The 20,298-nt window shown below is 41.2% G+C and overlaps 1 protein-coding gene across 10 annotated transcripts in view; it reads left to right on the top strand.

Moving 5' to 3' along the window:
* The window catches only part of ARHGAP10 (Rho GTPase activating protein 10), a 384,335-nt gene that overhangs the window by 299,513 nt on the left and 64,524 nt on the right, over positions 1-20,298 (top strand). For 6 of the 10 annotated variants that reach the window (XM_059875959.1, XM_024977157.2, XM_024977154.2 and 3 more), the window contains 1 exon segment: positions 15,157-15,304. The exons of the other annotated variants lie outside the window; for them this stretch is intronic. In XM_059875959.1, the coding sequence (XP_059731942.1) occupies positions 15,157-15,304 (148 nt within the window). 10 annotated transcript variants of the gene reach the window in all.

Below are 20,298 nucleotides of genomic sequence, written 5' to 3'. Positions count from 1 at the left end.
TGCTCAGCCTTCTTCACAGTCCAACTCTCACATCCATACATGACCATTGGAAAAACCATAGCCTTGACTAGACGGACCTTTGTTGCCAAAGTAATGTCTCTGCTTTTGAATATGCTATCTAGGTTGGTCATAACTTGCCTTCCAAGGAGTAAGCGTCTTTTAATATCATGGCTGCAGTCACCATCTGCAGTGATTTTGGAGCCCCCCAAATTAAAGTCTGACACTGTTTCCCCATCCATTTCCCATGAAGTGATAGGACCAGATGCCATGATCTTCATTTTCTGAATGTTGAGCTTTAAACCAACTTTTTCACTCTCCTCTTTCACTTTCATCAAGAGGCTTTCTTCTTCACTTTCTGCCATAAGGGTGGTGTCATCTGCATAATTGAAAGCCCTGGACTGAAGGAAATTAATTGGCAGCTTCCTAGTTAACCTGCACTGTCCTGGATATTCTTTCTGCTTTTCCAGCTGCTCACCATTCCTTTAGAAATCAGTCCAGCGCCTAAGTTGGAATCTCCATTTTTCAGAATTGTCAGTTTCAGGTCCCTGGTCCCATTCGTGTGTACCATCTCTTGGTTGCACAGGTAAGGTTGTTGTTATTCGGTCACTAAGTCGTGTCAGACTCTTGGTGACCCCATGGACTGCAGCATGCCAAAAAAAGGCAGAGTTAAGATTAAATTTTTGAAAAATCTCTAGCCCTTTGATTCCTGGGTCGGAAAGATCCCCCGGAGAAGGGGTCGGCTACCCGCTCCAGTATTCTGGCCTGGAGAATTCCAGGGACTGTATAGCCCATGGGGTCGCAAAGAGCTGGACACGACTGAGAGACTTGCACTTTCACTCTGGCCCTTTGAGCGGGCTTTCCTTTGAGGCCCTAAAGCGTTGGAAGCATCCTTAACCTCATGCAGAATATTTTGAGATCTGCTCGCATGAAAACTAAGTCTGGCATCTGAATAAGGGATAATACTGTTTCATAGAGTAAAAATGGGGCTTAACTCTTGAACTTTTGTTAGTGTTTGGAATCATGGCTACTCTGGTTAACTAATTCAAGACTTCAGAGAGATCTGTTATTTGGTCTAGCTTAGATAGATAAGGTTTCCAGTAATGTTTGCTTTTACCCTTTCCTTCTGCCATGAAGGTGGACGAAGAATAAAGTTCTGCCATAGTGAAGTGTGGGAGGAATAGACTGATTGAACGGTGCACTGACTTGTGTTAATAACGTGGTGTTGGAGTTGCTCGAAGTCACTTGGTCTGGTGCAACCGTTCACATCAGGAAACTGAGGCTTAGAAGGCTGAGTTACTCTGCAAGTTGTGACAATCAAATGGCAAGTTATTAACAGTACTTGTCAAATAAGGGAGGTCATTATTTAACCTTTATGGCCTTGGGGCCCTTTATTAGTAAAATGATTACACACAAATTATTTAATCTCTCCAAACATCTGTTTTCTCAGGTATACCATTGAAATCAAACTAGCAACCTTATAGGGTTGTTGATATCTACCTATTTACATAATACCCTTTCTGTTCCAAAATTGTCCTTTGAAAATTTTCAGACCCATAGCAAGGTTGCAACAAAAATACAATAAAGGTTTGTAAGCTCCATACAGTGTAATTATAGCTATTGTTGTGGAACCCTTTGAGACTAAGTTCCCTTACATCATGACCCCTCATTTCTTCAACATTTGTCTTACAAAAACAAGGACAAGTTCAGGAAGTTTCGCATGGACACTGTATTGAATATGTTGTGATTCTAAGTGTGGCCATAGTCTAGCATGTCAATACAAATTGGGAATTTCTTAGAAATTAGAATTTGGGCCCCCACCCCAGCCTGCGAATTAGAATCTGTGTTTTCACCTCCAAGTGAGTGTACACGCATCAGTGTTTGAGAAGCACTAATGTATGGGTTATCCATATTCATGCTTCACCAGTTGTCAGATGATAATTTACAGGAAAATTGCCCTCAGTGCAGGATCCAGTCCAGTATCGTGCAGTGTATTTAACAACTGTCATGTCTCTTTCATCTCCTTTCATTTGGAACTGGTTTCTCAGTCTTTATTTTTCATGATACTGGTACTTTTTTTTAAAGATTGATTTATTTCTGGCTGTGCTGGGTCTTCACTGCTGGTAGGCTTTCGCTAGTTGCGGCGAGTGGGGGCGCCTCTCTAGCTGTGGTGCTCAAGCTTCTCTTGTAGTGGAGCACAGACCCTGGGCACACAGCTTCAGGAGTTGTGACACTCAAGCTTAGCTGCCACGTGGCATGTGGGATTGTCCTGGAGCAGGGATAGAACCCATGTGCCCGGAATTGGCAGGTGGATTTTTAACCACTGGACCATCAGGGAAGCCTGATACTGGTACTTTTCAAAGTATGTGGGCCAGTTATTTTTCAGAATGATCTGTTTTGACTTTTTCTTCACAATTAGATTCTGGTTATGTATTTTGGGGCAATAGACAAATGATGTTGATTCTTCAGAATCCTTCCGCTGGAAAGTCTTGAATGGCTGGGGACTGGAATCACCTGGAGGCTTCTGTAACTCACCTCTAATGCCTGGGCTGGGGTGAACTGAGAGTGGGCTCCTCTGGGTCTGTTGAGCAGAGGACGTGCACACAAGCCTCTTCCTGTATTTTGAGCTTCCTTGTAGAGTGTGGCAGCCTCAGGGCTCCGAGCGAGGATTTCAGCCAACGGGGCAGAGACCAAAGGGCCTTTTGTGATTTAGCATCAGAGACCGCAGAGCATCACTGAGCGTGTGCTGTTGACCGACTCAGTGGGGAGCCTGCCCAGGCTCAAGGGGAGGGGACGTGGACACTGCTTCTTGTTGGGAAGAGTGTCAAGGGATTTGTAGCCATGTTTTAAGAGTGGAGTGCCAGATGTACACCTATGACTGATTCATGTTGATGTATGGCAGAAACCAGCCCAGTATTGTGAAGCAATTATCGTCCAATTTAAAATAAGTAAACAACAACAACAAAAAACCCATGCTATGGATGGTGACTGCCAGATTTCTCAATCATAAATGCACCGATCTCTTTGTAATTGATGATAATTGATCCATTAGGAGATACCCCAGAATAGTTAAGAATCCATTCCCTCCAGCAGGTTTTTACCCTTTTAAATTAATATTCACTGATGTTGAGATTTATGTTACATAAAAGTCTTAAACATAAGCTGCTCATCTCTCAGTAAATAAGCATATACATAATGATACAGAGTTGGAATCTTTTGTGATAAGGATAATCATGCATGACCCAATTTGACAGGTTCTAAACATATGGTGGCAAATAGATGGGGAAACAATGGAAACAGTGACAGACTTTATTTTCTTGGGCTCCAAAATCACTGTGGACAATGACTGCAGCCATGAAATTAAAAGACGCTTGCTCCTTGGAAGAAAAGCTATGACAAACCTAGACAGCATATTCAAAAGCAGAGACATTGCTTTGCTGACAAAGATCTGTATAGTCAAAGCTATGGTTTTTCCAGTAGTCATGTATGGATGTGAGAGTTGGACAATAAAAAGGGCTGAGCACCGAAGGATTGATGCTTTGAACTGTGGTGTTGGTGAAGACTCTTGAGAGTCCCTTGGACAGCAAGGAGATCAGACCAGTCAATCCTAAAGGAAATCAACCCTGAATATTCATCAGAAGGATTGATGCTGAAACAGAAGCTCCAATACTTTGGCTATCTGATGTAAAGCTCCAGTACTTTGGCCACCTGATGCAATGAGCTGACTCATTGGAAAAGATGCTGATGATGCTTTTCCTGATGCTGGGAAAGATTGAAGGCAGGAGGAGAAGGGGATGACAGAGGATGAGACGGTTGGATGGCAACACTGACTCCATGGACATGAGTTTGAGCAAACTCTGGGAGTTGGTGGTGAAGGACAGGGAATCCTGGCGTGCTGTAGTCTATGGGGTGTCAAAGAGTTGGACATGACTGAGAGACTGAACAAATAAACAAAAACATTTCATACTGATGTTAAGTGATAACTTGATAGATAGAATACCGACAGCAAAACAGGAAGGGGCTCTGCCGTCTTCAGTGTGTGGTTTGCTGGCTGTGTTATCCTGACCGTCTCCTTCCAGTTAAAGGAGTACGCTTAATGCACCCTCGCACCCTTTGTCATTATTGGAAACCTGTATGTCAAAGCTGGTCCTTGGTGAAGTGAGCTCAGTGGAGGGAAATCTTCCTTTTTTCACTTCAAGCACAGCTACTAAAGATGGAGGATGCACAAGTTCCAAACTGAGCTGGAATCCAAGCATCTAAGCATTAACCTTCTGAGACGCTCCCTGTAAGGAACTAGGTAGAGTTGATGCTTTCATCACAGTTAAGACTTAAGAAGATGAATCGTGCATCCGCACTGAAGGAAAGGCTACTTTTGGTCTCCAGTACGTATGCCCTTCATGTAGCCTTGGGTTGGCAGAGATGAGGGTCTAAAACATTGGGCTGTTTGGAATGTTCTTAAAAATATGTATACCTGATTTCTAAACCCTTAGTTAGAAACACGTTTCGCTTGGGAGGTTAAAATCTAGCTGGGCCCTAATGTGTTGAGAAATCGAATCTTGCCCAAAGCTTTGTTTCTAACTGATGCATACAGCAGAGGTGTCACCTCTAAAGTACAGCTAGGGACTGTGTTCTGGTAAACTCTAGGAGCCTGGGCTCCACATACAGTTGTCCTGATGGGTTGATTCTTTAAAGAGACAAGTGTTGCATGGGAAGAAAAGGCTTTGAAGAATAGTCATTAGCATTTTAACAGAAATGGTTTTGTGTGTGGGCTGATGGGTGGTTTCATCTTTAAAGAGATTTTTTTTTTTGAATGTTTATCAGGATTTCTGCAAGGAATATAATGTGTATTAGTTATCACTTCTGTAACAAATAAATTGTAATTTGAAAGAAACTTGCTATTAAAAACTGACAACCTCATCCCATAAATTTTAGAAGCAGTGATAAAATATAAAGGCTGAAATCACACGTCACCTCTCCCTTTATGCAACTTCTCCTAAAATCCCACCATTGATCTCATACAGAACATGGTTTTGCTTTAGGCATTTTAGGCATTTTATTCTGATAGCTAAAATGGAAAAAAAAAAAAAGTGTGTTGCATTATCTCTTAAATATGTGGGCCACGCCTGGGGGTGTGCATATTTTGAAAAAGATTTCAGATGATTCTGTTAAATGTAATCATATGCAGGTCTTCAGGAGATGTTTTCTTCACTGATGAAAATCCATGCATTTCCTTTTGTAGAATTAGTAGGTCCAGGGCTTATTTTTCTTTTCAGAGAAATGGTCATTCGTGCCTACCCAAATGAGTAGGAGTCCTGGCTTACATGCCCAAAGAAAAAATGTCATTTACCTTGATGAGTCAGTTCTAAATGCATTTACCTATATTCAGTTTAAAGTTTCACAGGTAACATTGAGGACAAGTCCTGCTTTTGTCATAGCCAGAGCTAGCCCTGGCCGGCAGAGATCTCTTTTTGCAGACCTAGGCTTCCTGTGTCCTGATCTTCTGTGCCATGGTTAGGACCATGTGATTTCTAAGGCAGGCTTGAGTCCTGGAGAGAGGCTAGAGTAACAGAGAAGTAAAAGAACCTCAGGAGAAGTTGTACACCTAAACTGAAGGAGGAGGAAGAGAAAAACAAAGGAATATCATGTGTGGAATACACTGTATTGTTGACATGGGGTATGTTTCTTCAGTGTTATTCTAGGCTTCTATAGGAAAAGTATAAGCTTTCTGTTTGCATGTGAGCCAAGGACATATTGATCAGAAAAAAATTCTAGCTAACCACTGGCTCTTTATTCAGTTAAGAATATTTGTAGACATTTGGGTTATGAAAGTCAGGTTGCAGCTGTGTTTGGGAAACTGTTTTCTTCTGACTTCAGAAAGTGTGTGCTTGCGTTTCCCAAATGTTTGCAGGTGCAGATTGATTAAAAAAAATGCACTTGGAGTGTTTTTAAAGGTTTGTAAACCAGAAAACAACATTTTAGAACTGGGAATATGTGTTTGCACCGCGAATGTAAGAACGATGCAGTTTTGGCTTCATCAGGAGAGGTTCACCTCATGAACTGATCAGGGAGAAAGTTATTTGGTGAGCACATGTGAATTTCTTAGATGCCAGTTGGTTCCAGTATGTTATCAGTTTTTCTTCTTCTTCCCTCTTTTGGTCTTTGTGGAACACTAGGAAGACCAGAGCACTGATGTCCCATCTGCAGTTTTTGTCACTGAAAAAATGCCCATGGTTTGGGATGGGTTGTTTTGGGGTACGTTCCGTTTTATAAAGCTTGTTGATAAAGGTTGTCATTTACTGAAATCTTGAAGGCAAGAGCCAGAGTCAGTTATGTATTCTCCTATTTGGAGCACAGAGAGCTGCAGAAATCAAAGTATACATTGCCCTAGGACTTGGGAAGAGGTCGGAAAAATGCTACTGGATTGCTAGGGAAGTCCCCACAGTTGGAATCTTAGAAAGAAAAACAGCTCTACCAATTTGATAGATCCCTCCCCACCCTGTAGTGGGGCTTTCCAGGTGGCACTAGTGGTAAAAAACCCACCTTAATCCCTGGGTTGGGAAGATTCCCTGGAGGAGGGCATGGCAACCCACTCCAGTATTCTTGTCTGGAGAATCCCATGGACACAGGAGCCTGGTGGGTTTCAGTCCATGGGGTCACAAAGAGTCAGACATGACTGAAGTAACTTAACGTGCATGCAAGGACCCCACCCTCCACCCCCACCCAATACACCTTTTGCCTTTCTTTTCTTTGAGGGGAGATTTAAACCAAAATGGTTGCTCTTCAAACATTCACAGTGAGTCAGAGCCACTGTCCGAGCCGGGGTCCGGGGGATGGATGCCCCGGGGCTTATTGTGTCTCCCGTTCCTTCTTCCTGCTTGTTCTTCCTGGACGCCCCCCTCCCTCTCCTCTGTGATATCAAGCCTCATGCTGGTGGGTGTCCACAGAACTGGGAGCAAGCCCCTGCACTGTGCTCCCATGTCAGCCTCCTGGGTCTGTGTGTTGAGGCTTGTGTCCAATAATGCATGTGAAAGCATTTTCAAGAGTTTCAGCTACTGAGCAAAAATCTCCCCTATGAGGAAGGGCACGCATAAAGGATAGTCTTTTGGAAAGAAAGAGTCGGTGCCAGCGTGATGAGAGAGAGCAGTGAACACTGAGACCTTCATCTGGGAACGAATCTGCTGTTCGCTGGTGGTGTGAATAGAATATGAGGGAATCTTTAGCCACAGGGCCTCAGTCTGTTCCACTGAGATGCAGGGGTGAGGGAAGCGATAACTAGGAGCCTTTGCAGCTCGCGATTCTGAGTTTATTCTCCAACCAGAATAAAGCATGAAGCCTTAGACTGTTTCCAGGGTCTAGTCTTACTGTCAGTTGCTATGATCAGTGCTAGTTAAATTTTCTGTAAAACGCACATTTAGTCTTGGGGTAATGTTGATTCCAAAACAGACAGTAGGATGTTTTCCCAGCTCTCGGTGTGCTATTCACCCCCCAGCTTAACTCTGCACATATGTTGTAGATGGATGATCGGTCAGGGTTAGAGTCACACCGCCCCCAGGTAACAAGTGTTTGTCTGGAGACACTGGAGACTCTGAACTGAAAGAAATATTCGGCCATTTTGTAGTTATGTGTTTTATTTAAAATTTTTTATTTTTTACGTGATTGTTTTTGCTGGGAAAGATTGAGGGCAAGAGGAGAAGGGGTTGACAGAGAATGAGATGATTGGATGAGATCAATGGACATGAGTTTGAGCAAACTCAGAGAAATAGTAGAGGGTAGGGAAGCGTGCTGCAGTTCACGGGGTCGCAAAGAGTCATACACAACTCATCAGCCAAACAATACAATTTTCAAAGATGAACCTCCCTTCACAGTTATTCCAAAATACTGACTGTATTCCCCATGTTGTACAGCATTTCTTTGTAACTTATTTTACATCTAATATTTTGTACCTCTTAATCTTTTGCCCCTGTGTTGTCCCTCGCCCCATTCCCTCTCCCCTCTGGTAACCACTAGTTTCTTCCCTGTATCTGTGAGTCTGCTTCCTTATTTTCCCTAGTCTGTTGTATGTTTTATTTTTTTAACTTTTCACTGGAGTATAGTTGATTTGCAATGTTGTGTTAGTTTCAGGTATATACCAATGTAGTTTTGTATTAAAAAAAAAAGAGAGATTGGATATTTTATTTGTCCCTCTTTTCTATATTAAAGGTTTACTAAGGAGAATATGCACGGATTTCCAATGTCTTCTTATTGAACCTGTTTACGGATAGATGTAGTTATATGAGATATGACATCACCAGAAAGGACATAAGATGAATGGGGCCTGGTATAACTGGGTGGTGTTGGATGTGGACGGGCACGGCGATGAAGACGGGCGTGCTGGAGTCAGGAAATCTGGGCTCAGCTCTTTGTGAGTTAAGCACCGGGCACAATGTCAGTCATACTGCAAGTACCCAGGAATTGCAACTGTTACTATTCAAGGTGCCAGGAATATACAACCATATTAGTAATCTCCCTATCACAAGAAAGACCACTGAACTCTTCTAGAGAAAGAGCTTTTTAAAAAAAAATGACCTCATTCCCCTTAACTTCCTTTACCCATGATGATCTTGTTTAGTCGCCAAGTCATGTCCAACTCTGTGTGACCCCATGGACTGTAGCCCCCCAGGCTTTTCTGTCCATGAGATTTCAGCTGAACCAAATGCTCTAGGCTTGAGTTGGATACTGAAGTGACATTTGCAGAAGCCCATTCTTGTTTCCTGTTCTCTGCAAAGTATTTCCGGCAGAGGTCGCCTGGTCGTTTCCACTCAGGCCCCTGCTAGCAGAGCCTGAACGACCCAGGGAGGTATTTATGTGTATGGCTGCATCCCATGGGCATAAGCATCCGGTTTGTTAAGTCTGAGGAATCTGCGACTCTGAGCAGTAGTGCCAGACGTCTGCCTGTGCCAGCACTCTTCAGAGACCGAGTAAGCACTTCTTCACTGCCATGCCTACGTGTGGATTTTTGTTTTTTGTCATTGGATTGTGTGGTTTGAGTTTTTCTTATGTCGTAAACACATAGGTACTGTGGAGAAATTTTCTACCCTGGAAAAAAACAGATTCTGAGTAGGCTTGATTTGAGTTCATCTTTTGCCCCAGAGCCAAGATGTCCTGATGTGGGGAAGTTGGGAGAGTCGCATGATTTTGGAATGAGACTTGGGAGGTAGAGGAATTTGCATCCATGCAGTGGTTCTGGACTTGGAAAATCAGTGTTCTATTTAAAGTAGACAAACGTCTTGACTATATAGAACAAGATAAGCTAAATTTTAACTGTTAGAATCGGATTCCCAGGAAAGAAGACAGCACTTTAAATAATTTACTCTTTCCTCCTCTTTTGAATTTAAAAAGAATATCTTTTAAAACTAAAAAAAAAAAAAAAAAAGAGTATCTTTTAAAATAATTTCCAAAGTTTCAGAGAGAACCATGAGAGCATAGATTGGCAGCCTAAAAAAAAAGAGAGATCTGTGGTCGGTGCATTGGCGAACAAGGTTAGATACGTATGAAAGGCAATACATTCTTGAAATGTCTAGGAGACCGAAACACAATGATGGTAACTCTGTATAGATAACCTCCAGGTGAACTTTCCTGAATAGATACAGGGCAGCATAATTGGTGGTTTTTTCCTTAAGAATTAAGTTTGTTTGTTTTTTTAAATGGGCAACAGGAGCTTTGAAATCAGAGTTGAGAGTTAGGATACCAACTCTGCGGTCTGGGCCGACTATTTAATCTTTCAGCTTTTATCATTTTAAAAAACCATGAGGAGTAATACTCCCCTCAAAAGTCCTTGAGAATGTTCAACTGTTTCAGAGAGAGTCTACCACGTAGTAGGTGTTTATTAAATGTGAAATGTATTACATGATAGAGGAAGTAATTTAAATTCTAAATTTCAGTGGGAAAATACAGAAGTAAATATATGAAACCATTGTGTGATTCCAGGTGACTTGGCAGTTTTGAGGAGGTACTGTTCATTGCTTCCTTGTAGTCCATTGTTTGATGAGCTTTTCTACAAACACTTTCAACTAAACAGTGAATTTAAGGGATATTCAATACCTCAAAGAATTAACAACCTCTTAAAATGGCAGTTGAGTACGGCAATAAGGATCTGCTTTCATTTTTATTATCATTATTTACTGGATGTGATCCCATTATAATACAGTAGTTACTATTTATTTCTGTTACTTAATGGTGCCAAGTACTGTACCAAATGCTTTATAAATATCTCATTAAATCCCTGTAATAACTTGAGATGTACACATTATGGCTCTTACTATGTAAATGAAAAGATGAGAAAACACTCTTAATAATATGTCTAAACCTCCATAACTGGGAAGACTTAAAAACCAGGGTAGTACCTTTTCAAGTTATCATCTGTGCTTTGGAACCACCTAATCTGATGATGGGCTTCCCAGGTGGCTCAATGGTAATGAGTCTGCCTGCCAAGCAAGAGACACAGGTTTGATCCCTGACTCCGGAAGATCCCTTGGAGAAGAAAATGACTTGGTACACTATAGTCCATGGGGTTGCAAAGAGTTGCACACAACTTAGTAACTAAACCACCACCAGTTCAGTTCAGTTGCTCAGTCTTGTCTGACTCTTTGCAACCCCATGGACTGCAGAATGCCAGGCTTCCCTGTCTATCACCACCTCCCGGAGCTTGCTCAAACTCATGTCCATCGAGTCAGTGATGCCATCCAACCATCTCATCCTCTGTCGTCCCCTTCTTCTCCTGCCTTCAGTCTTTCCCAGTGTCAGAGTCTTTTCCAAGGAGTCAGTTCTTTGCGTCAGGTGGCCAAAGTAATGGAGTTTCAGCTTCAGCATCAGTCCTTCCAATGAATATTCAGGACTGATTTCCTTTAGGACTGCCTGGTTTGATCTCCTTGCAGTCCAAGGGACTTTCAAGAGTCTTCTTCAACACCACAGTTCAAAAGTATCAATTCTTCTGCACTCAGCTTTCTTTATAGTCCAACTCTCACATCCATACATGACTACTGGAAAAACCATTGCTTTGGCTAGATGAATGTTTGTTGGCAAAGTGATGTGTCTGCTTTTTAATATGCTGTCTAGGTTTGTCATAGCTTTTCCTCCAAGGAGCAAGCATCTTTTAATTTCATGGCTGCAGTCACCATCTGCAGTGATTTTGGAGCCCAAGAAAAGAAAGTCTGTCACTGTTTCCATTGTTTCCCCATCTATTTGCCATGAAGTGATGGATGGGCCTGGATGCCATGATCTTAGTTTTTGAATGTTAAGTTTGAAGCCAGCTTTTTCACTCTCCTCTTTCACTTTCATGAAGAGGCTCTGCAGTTCCTCTTCATATCTGAAGTTATTGATATTTCTCCTGTCATTCTTGATTCCAGCTTGTGCTTCACCCAGTCTGGCATTTCGCATGATGTACTCTGCATTAAGTTAAATAAGCAGGGTGACAGTATACTGCCTTGACATACTTCTTTACCAATTTTGAACCAGTCCATTGTTCCAGGTCCGGTTCTAACTGTTGCTTCTTGGCCTGCATACAGATTTCTCAGGAGGCAGATCAGGTGGTCTGGTATTCCCATCTCTTTAAGAATTTTCCACAGTTTGTTGTGATCCACACAGTCAAAGGCTTTGGCATAGTCAATAGAGCAGAAATAGATGTTTTTCTGGAACTCTCTTGCTTTTTCTATGATCCAGTGATATTGGCAATTTGATCTCTGGTTCCTCTGCCTTTTCTAAATCCAACTTGAACGTCTGGAAGTTCACAGTTCAGGTACTGTTTGTTGAAGCCTTGCTTGGAGAATTTTGAGCAAACCACCATCTGCTAATAGGTTAGCTCTTTGAAAGCTAATTCACATACGGTTTATTGAGAGAATGGTGGGTCATTAGAATCTTTGAATCATTTCACGCCTAGTTAGGACTTGGGAAGATCCAAGTAATTGATTGCATATGTTCAGGGCCAGTTTTTCTGAAACAACTTTTCTGGTGTTTCAATATAGATTTAGTCCATCCAAGAAAAGTGGAATGACTGTGGAATGACTGTCATTGTTTCTCAGCCTTGACTACACAAAAGAATCACCTGGGTAGCTTTAAAATGCAAATCACAGAAAAACAGAACCACTCCCACCCCTCCAAAAGCCCAAAACCCATTCTTAGATATACTTCCTCCTTCAGTTTTATAATTGACATATAATCTTGTTTTAGTTGACCATGTACAACTAATTTGATACGAGTATATATTGTGAAAATTACCTCAGTAAGTTTAGTTACCATCCAACATCACGTCACATAGTTGCACAATTTTTTTTTCCTGTGATGGTAACTTTTAAGACTACTCTCTTAGCAACTTGCAAGCATATGATATAGTACTGGTAACTATGGTCACTGTGTGGACTTTACACCACCAGAACCTATTTATTTTATAACTCAAAGAAGTTGGTACATCTTGACTACCTTCACCTATTCCCGGAGCTGCCTCTGGCAGCCACCAATCTGTTCTTTGTTTCTATGAATTTGGTTTTTTCTGAGCTTTCTTTCTTTCTAAGAGTCCAATGTAAGTGAGATCGTATGTGTCTTTGTCTGACTTATTTCACTGGGCACAGTGCCCTCATCCACATTGTTGCTTGTAGCAGGGCTTTCTTCTTCTTTATGGCTGAGTAATATTCTCCTTGGAAGGACTGATGCTGAAGCTCCAATACTTTGGCTACCTGATGCAAAACACTGACTCATTAGAAAAGACCCCAATGCTGGGAAAGATTGAAGGTGGGAGGAGAAGGGGACGACAGAGGATGAGATGGTTGGATGGTATTGCCGACTCTATAGACATGAGTTTGAGCAAGCTCTGAGAGTTGGTGATGGACAGGGAAGCCTGGCGTGCTGCAGTGAATGAGGTCGCAAAGAGTCGGAAAGGACTGAGCCAGTGAACTAACTGAATATTCTCCTGGATGCTCTGATGTAAACTCAACTGTTTCGTATCTTCTGGATGCCCAGCCCTGGGATGTCTTGGATCAGCCCCCCCAGGAATCTAGGAGTCACACCCCTGGGTCCCGATTTGCTTGGTCGTCTGGCTCTGCAGACTGGGACTGCTCTCACACTGTACTCCCCACACCCTTACCCTGTGTGGTGGGGGAGGTAGGGGATGCGAAACGGGTCAGCATCCTCATCATTCCAATCAGTGCAATCTTCCAGGAAGGTCTGCTTAGACGGTTATCAGCTCTCCAGCACTGTTTCTTCGAATATACCCTTTCCACTGTTTATACTTTGGGGATACTGGCTCTGTGTTGTTTGATTTCCTGTTCCAGTAACATCCCAGAGGCAGGTGCCATGTTTGTAAAGATTGAACATAAGACCGCAGGCTCTTCCCAACGTTGGTCACACACAGGTGCTAGTTTCTTTTTATAGGATCAAGTTTCCCCATCTTTTCTTCCCTCTTTCACCACTGTCATCCTCTTCACCACCTAAATTCTTTCCTGTTCCCGTCACTCTGCAGCCTTCCTCAATTGCAGTGATGACACATGGCAGTAAAGCCAGCTGTGCACAATAGTGTACACAGAAGGGGATTTTTTAAGGCAGATAAGTAGTTGCTATTTGCCAGAGCACCCTATTGGAGCACAAAGTCTGTGGAAATATGGTATTAGCAGGTTACCAGTTGGAGCACAAAATTAAATTTTCACAAGCAAATATTTGTCCATTGTAATTTAAACCATTTTTTATTCCATTTACACATGAGGGGGCAGTATGGTACTATAAAGCAAAGGCTCTGTTGAAATTGTTTATTTCTGTTGGTATATGATAGCTTTTAGATGAGAAATTGTAGATTGTGAATATAACTCTGACATGTTGGATAGCTATTCAATGTGATACATATATGTGGTACTCTCACTTGTATATACAGGTCATACACCTATTTTTATTCACATGCATAAATAATAATCTCTGTGCAACAAGGGGGCTTTCACTGAGTGCCTTTTATTGTGAGTTTTATATTTATGGTTTATTTAATGCTAGCTGACTTTCTCCAAGTATCTACATTTAGAACGTCAGTGCTCTGGAGATACAGTGTCTGTTAGGGTGATGTCTAAATGTTTTATATTAAGACTTCGTTGAAGGCTGAAATGACTCCAGTGTTGGGGATGGGAAGCTTCTGAACTCAGGTCTTGGCAGCAATGGAAATGTTATTATAAATCACCTCTGTGATATGCTTCCCTTTATGGCACAGTTTGGCGCTTCCCAGGTGGCACTGATGGTAAAGAACCCTCTTGCCAGTGCAGGAGACTAAGACACATGGGCTTGATCCCTGGGGGGTGGGAAGATCCCCTGGAGGAGGGCAGGGCAACCCACTCCCGTAGTCTGGAGAATCCCATGGACAGAGGAGCCTGGTGGGCTACATACAGTCCATAGGGTCACAGAGTCAGACAAACGACTTAGGATGCACGCATGGTGCAGCTTGCGATTCTCAAAGAAAAAAATTTGCTAAGAAAAGAATCAGCACATTTTAATTAATGTTGTTGTTGCCGACAGATGAATGACACTGTAGATAATGAAGGTGCTGATATTCTAGGTTTCAAAAATAGAGGGGAAATATTTAAGGGAGGTTGGAGGGTATTAAACAAATTGATTAAACATACAGAGCATTTTATGAAAAATGTATGTGGACTCCGAAAGGTAATTTCATAAGCACAGGGTATTTTTAAATGTGTAAAAAATATTTGCAGTCCCATGTTTCTGTTTATGTAGTTTGAAAAAAAAATTAAAACTAGCATTTTGGCATAAATATAACCCTGTGTGAAATTGAATGGGATATTTGTTTTTAGTGTTTTATTCTGGTTACTTCCTTTGCGGATGAAGAGCTGTGGTATTGTCTACATCTGGTGGAGATAATTAGACTTGTTTAGTTTGGGCATGACTCTATTTTGAAATATAATGATTTGATGTTGCTTTTACTTACTGTTAATGAGAAATTTTATTTTGAAATCTCTGTTAAAAAATAAATACAAGATTTATGACTTATGCCCAAAATTTAAAGGCATGGATTTTTGGCTCCAGCAGCCCATTTTGGATGGACTCCAAATCAAATGTTGTTTGGGATTGGTATACTGTTGCAAAACCCAAGTTTCTGTTCATGGAAAACAATTAATGTCCTTTGTGTTCCGATGGCAGATTTTTAGGACCCCGCCTGATGCCACATTGCCTGAGCCAGGCCCCCTGTCAGCACCCCCAAATGCTCCGCCGAGACAATCAAAGAGGCAGGGCCAGAGGACTAAGAGACCCGTGGCCGTATATAATCTCTGTCTTGAACTGGAAGATGGTAAGATGTTCGTTACATTTTTCTTCTATCCTTTGTCCCCAGGGCAGGCCATCATTTCCCATCCTTTGTGTTTTTAGCTTCCTTCTACCCTTAAGATTATAATTTTTTTAGATTAACAGAGAGGGTAAAGCTTGTGTGTCAGGGAGAGCTTGCAAAGTTTCAGTTTGTGTTTGTCTTTGTTATGCACGGTTCTTTTTCTACTTTGAAAAAGACAGCTTACATTTCTATTTTGGGAGGCTTGTGTGACCTCCTGTGAGGTTACATAACCCTGAGACAAATGGAAGAGGAGCTAAAGTGAAAGCAGCTCTTTTGCGAGAGGAGCAGATCCTGTCTGCTGTTCAGGGCATTGAGATCAAAGGCGCAGGGCACGCTTGCACTGGGTCTGTGCTTCCGCACCATCCTTGCCCCAGGTTTCTGACTTTCTCCTGAGGCAGGTGTCTTATCCTGTGGCAGAGGTGGCAAAGTGACCACGGGTGGGGCTCGACTGAGCGGACCAGGCTACACTGGGACTCTGATCAGTGGAAGCCCTCACTTTCCATCCAAACCACCCTGTTCCAGCTCACTGTTGCTCAGCGGTTGCCACCTGTCTCAGTATTGCCACCTGTCTCAAATTGGAATTTTAAACAGTGATCCTTACAAAACAAGGCTGTGAGCTCACTGGACACACCCAGTTGCTGATTTGTAACCATGTGGTCATTGGTGTGGAGGATAAGATTGAAACTACCAAGGTTTCATTGGTTTGGAGGTATGAAGTGATTGTCAGAGGGAGGGCAGAAATGAAGATAGAGACAAATCCAGTACCTCCATTATAGGCAGCTGTACAGCTGATATCCAAAGATCCAAGCCAGCAAGCGACATGTGTCTTTAACTCCCAGGGGGTCTGTGCAGGAGGACTAAGGCTTTCCAATATTCTTTTAAAGTATTTAAGACATCCGTGCATGTGATACAAGTGTTAGCTTTACAATCACATCCACATTTTGCAGAGTAAGGGCATGATTTGTTGTGTTATTCCCTTAGTCGTGTCCAACTCTTTGTGACCCTATGGACTGTAGCCTGCCAGTCTCCTCTGTCCATGGAATTCTCCAGGCAAGAATACTGGAGTGGGTAGCCATTCCCTTCTCCAGGAAATCTTTCTGATCCTGGGATTGAACCCAGGTCTCCCACATTGCAGGCGGATTATTTACCATCTGAGTCACCAGGGAAGCCCTCTGATTTAAAGCAACCTCTAGTTTCAGAGCTGCCTTTTAGTCCTTAGTTTGAGCTTCTGAGTCCAGCTAACTTTTTATCCTCTCCTCTTTTTTTTTTTTTTCCCTCACATTCACTGTGTCTACAGAGTTGCTAATAAGGAGTAAAGCTGACTGGTTTGAATTGCACCTTGACTTCTATCTCACTTGTCCTCTGGTGGAAGTGTTAAAAGATCAGTGAATGAGGCAAATGTTGGAAAGTAGGTGCGGGAAAGAAATCAAGGTGACACGAAACAGTACCTGCACAGGCTCATCGACTTTGAGCAAAATCGAATTGACTCTCATTTCATAAAAGGAATGACCAAGGAGGGACCTTTGGTTTTAGAGTTGCATCTACTTGGGGGGCAGGTATTTTTAGCAATTGAATCAGAGTATCCAGTCATGTGAATATAGTTTACCAATCTCTTGGTCACTGGGTTGCTGAGTGATTATTATTAATGGATGAGAAACTGCTGAAGTGGTATTTAGCATATTTTTTATGGATATATTCAAAATGGTGTACAATCATAGCTTTTCTGATTTTTAGGCTACATAATAATTATTTAAAAATTTTAATTATAAGGAAAAAGATTGACAGATATTTAATTCCTTTAGTCTGTCTTTATATTCACTACTTATATGATGTTTTAATCTACATTTTGTCTTTTTATAAACTTTATGTTAATTCTTGATTTCAGCCTTTGTTTTTTTTTTGAATGTTGTTACACTCATAAAAGTTCCTGATTTTGGTCATGGAGTGATTTTATCTCACAGGTCATAAGATAAAGCAACTAAAAACTGTTATTTATCTTCTCCCCTCACTCCAACTATTTGTAGCTCAGCTTTAGTGAAACTCAAGTTGTGTAAAAAAGGATTGTTTCAGAGAAAACAAAGTGGGAGCCATATTCTGCATATTCTAAAAAAGGAAATAAATGAAGAGGTGGTGAAAATGCTTTTGAAAGGAAGCATACAGAAAAAGGATACTAAAGAGCTTTGTTATTGATTACTTAGCATACTGAAAACTCTACCCTTTCAAAAAAAAAAATCTCTTATCACCAGAACTAAATGTTTTTCAGTAGTCTGAGTCATCTAATTGTCAGCTCTATTTGGAATTTTCAAAGTTTAATATTTTTATGCATTTTTTCTTATTCATGGTCATTGGGTCACTTCTCATGTTTATCTAGTTTTGGTTACAGTATGTGTTATAGCCACCTTTGGTTGATTTATTTTTCCAAATTATTTGGTTGAGTCTAATAGAAAATTTAAATGCAAGTGTGTTTCTACCCTTCCCCCCACCCCATTTATCTACTGTAGTACAAGTTAGATTTAATGAAGTCCAGTACAAATTATTTTTGTTTAAAGTTAGGGAATTTATTTGCCAAGATTCAAGGAATTAGTTTGGATGACTAGGGATTTTATTTTTCTTTCTTTCTTTTTTTTTAAACTTTTTACTGGAGTATGGTTGCTTTGCAGTGTTGTGTTCTTTGAGGATTTTCTTAAGCTTTTTTGGTCACAGGTTTGGTATTTGAGTAAAGTGGTTTGTAGTATGTTATTTCTTCTGCATGCAGTAGGGTGTGAAAATATAATATGTGATGTACAGAACAGCCAACCTTGGAAAACACTTAGGATTGGTTTCAGTTTAGCATGTAGCAAATCAGAAAGTCATTATTACCAGTCAGCAAGCCTGATGGCATAAGCGGAAGTAGGGTAGGCTTGAAAAGCGGAGAGTCCTGGCTTCGCCTGTGTGAACTAGGAGAGACACCCTCTGCTGTTACACGTGGTTCTATGTTTTTTTAATACCCGCCCCTGCAAATTTAATTACAGATACTTAGTATCTTTACTTTAGCAAAGGTTTAATTGGCATTGGCACATTTAGCCATATTGCATATGCAGGCTCATTATTTTCCTTTGTTAATATGTGATTTAATGGTATTAGACTTGTTATTTGCAGAAAACTTTACAATTTAGTTTCCTAAGGATCTCTGTTGATGATTAATATGAACTGAAATGGATATAGTATCTAGCTAGATTTCTAGAGCAACTGTTAAATCTATTCTGAAATTCTTATTATTTTGTAGAAGCCATATTGTTCACTTTAATATAGCATTTTATAGTCTCAAAACCTTAAAGCTGACTAGCTTTAGCTAAGTCAGTGAAATAGTGAAATATAAGGTAGGCTGCTCAATGCTAAAAAGTAGATCAAAGGCTCCCTTTTATTTTATTCTCAACTTATGTTCCTATGTTTTTATTTCCTCAGAAGTGGTAGTAAAGTAACTTTAAAAAAGTTAATGTATGTTGTGTTTTTGTTTTCACCTGCCCACTCCAAATTTATGTCCTTACTACCTCTTTTTTAATTATATGGATTTCAGATGTACATTATTTTGACATCTGTATACACTAGAGGTTAATCACCACCACAAGTCAGTTATCATCCATCACCATACAGTTGACCTTCAACCGTTTCATCCACTTCCCAATCCTCTTTCCCTCTGATAACCACTAATCTGTTCTCTGTATCTGTGTATTTGTTTTATTTTGTTTATTTGTTTCGTTTTTTTAAGATCCCACATGTGAGTGAAATAATATAGTATTTGTCTTTTTCTCTCTGGCTTGGTTCATATAGCAAAATACTTCCAAGGTCCTTCTTTGTTGTCGCAGATATCAGGATTCCATTCTTTTTCATGGCTGAGTTACATATATACATATGCAGTATACATGGTACATATATATACATATTCATTCATCTGTCAGCGGACACAGGTTGTTTTCCATATCTTGGCTGTTATAAATAATGCTGCAGTGAAAACTGGGGTGCATGTGTCTTGTTGAATTAGTGATTTGTGTTCTTCAGGTGAATACTCAGAAGGGGGATAGCTGCGTCACATGGCAGTTCCATTCATCTCTTGAGGGACTGTTTCTTTTCCCTAATGGCTGTAGCAAGTTACTGTCCCACCAGCAGTGCTCCAGGGTTCTCTCTTCTCCACAGCCTCTCCAGCATTTTCTTATCTTTAGTAACAGTCATTCTAACAGGTGTGTGGTGATATCTCATTATGATTTTGATTTGCCTTTTCCTCATAATGGATGATGTTGGACATCTTTTCAGGTGTCTTTTGGCCATTCCTATGTCTTCTTTGGAAAGTGTTCGTATTCCCTGCCCGTTTTAAAGTTTTGTTGATTTATTGCCTTACTTTTGGCTGCCCCAGGTCTTCGCTGTTGCCCATGAGCTTTCTGTAGTTGCAGTGACTCGGGGTTCCTCCTCTTTGCGGTCCGTGGGCTTGTCATCGTGGCGGCTTCTCTGGAGGAGCACAGGCTCTAGGGCACGTGGGCTTCAGGGGTTGTGGCTCATGGGCTTAGTTGCCCCACAGCATGTAGGGTCTTCTCAGACCAGGGATCGAATCTGTGTCCCCTGCCTTGCAAGGCGGCTTTAAACCACTGGACCGCCAGGGAAGCCCTCAGCCTGTTTTTAACATGGGTTGTTCTATTTGTTTTTAGTTTTTACTGTTAACTTGTATGAGGTCATTATGTTTTTGACATTTTAAAGCCTTACTGTATATGTGGTTTGCTCACATCTCCTTCCATTCTGTAGGTTGCCTTGTCACTTGTTGATAGTTTCTCTTGCTGTGCAGGGTTGGTTTGCTCACATCTCCTTCCATTCTGTAGGTTGCCTTGTCACTTGTTGATAGTTTCTCTTGCTGTGCAGGGTTGATACAGTCTCATTTGTTTGTTTTGCTTCTGTTTCCCTTCCTTTGGAGTCAGATCTACAAAAAAATT

Source organism: Bos taurus, chromosome 17 (assembly GCF_002263795.3).
Source record: "Bos taurus isolate L1 Dominette 01449 registration number 42190680 breed Hereford chromosome 17, ARS-UCD2.0, whole genome shotgun sequence".
Classification (NCBI taxonomy): domain Eukaryota; kingdom Metazoa; phylum Chordata; class Mammalia; order Artiodactyla; family Bovidae; genus Bos; species Bos taurus.
This window is presented reverse-complemented; position numbering and strand designations above follow the sequence as displayed.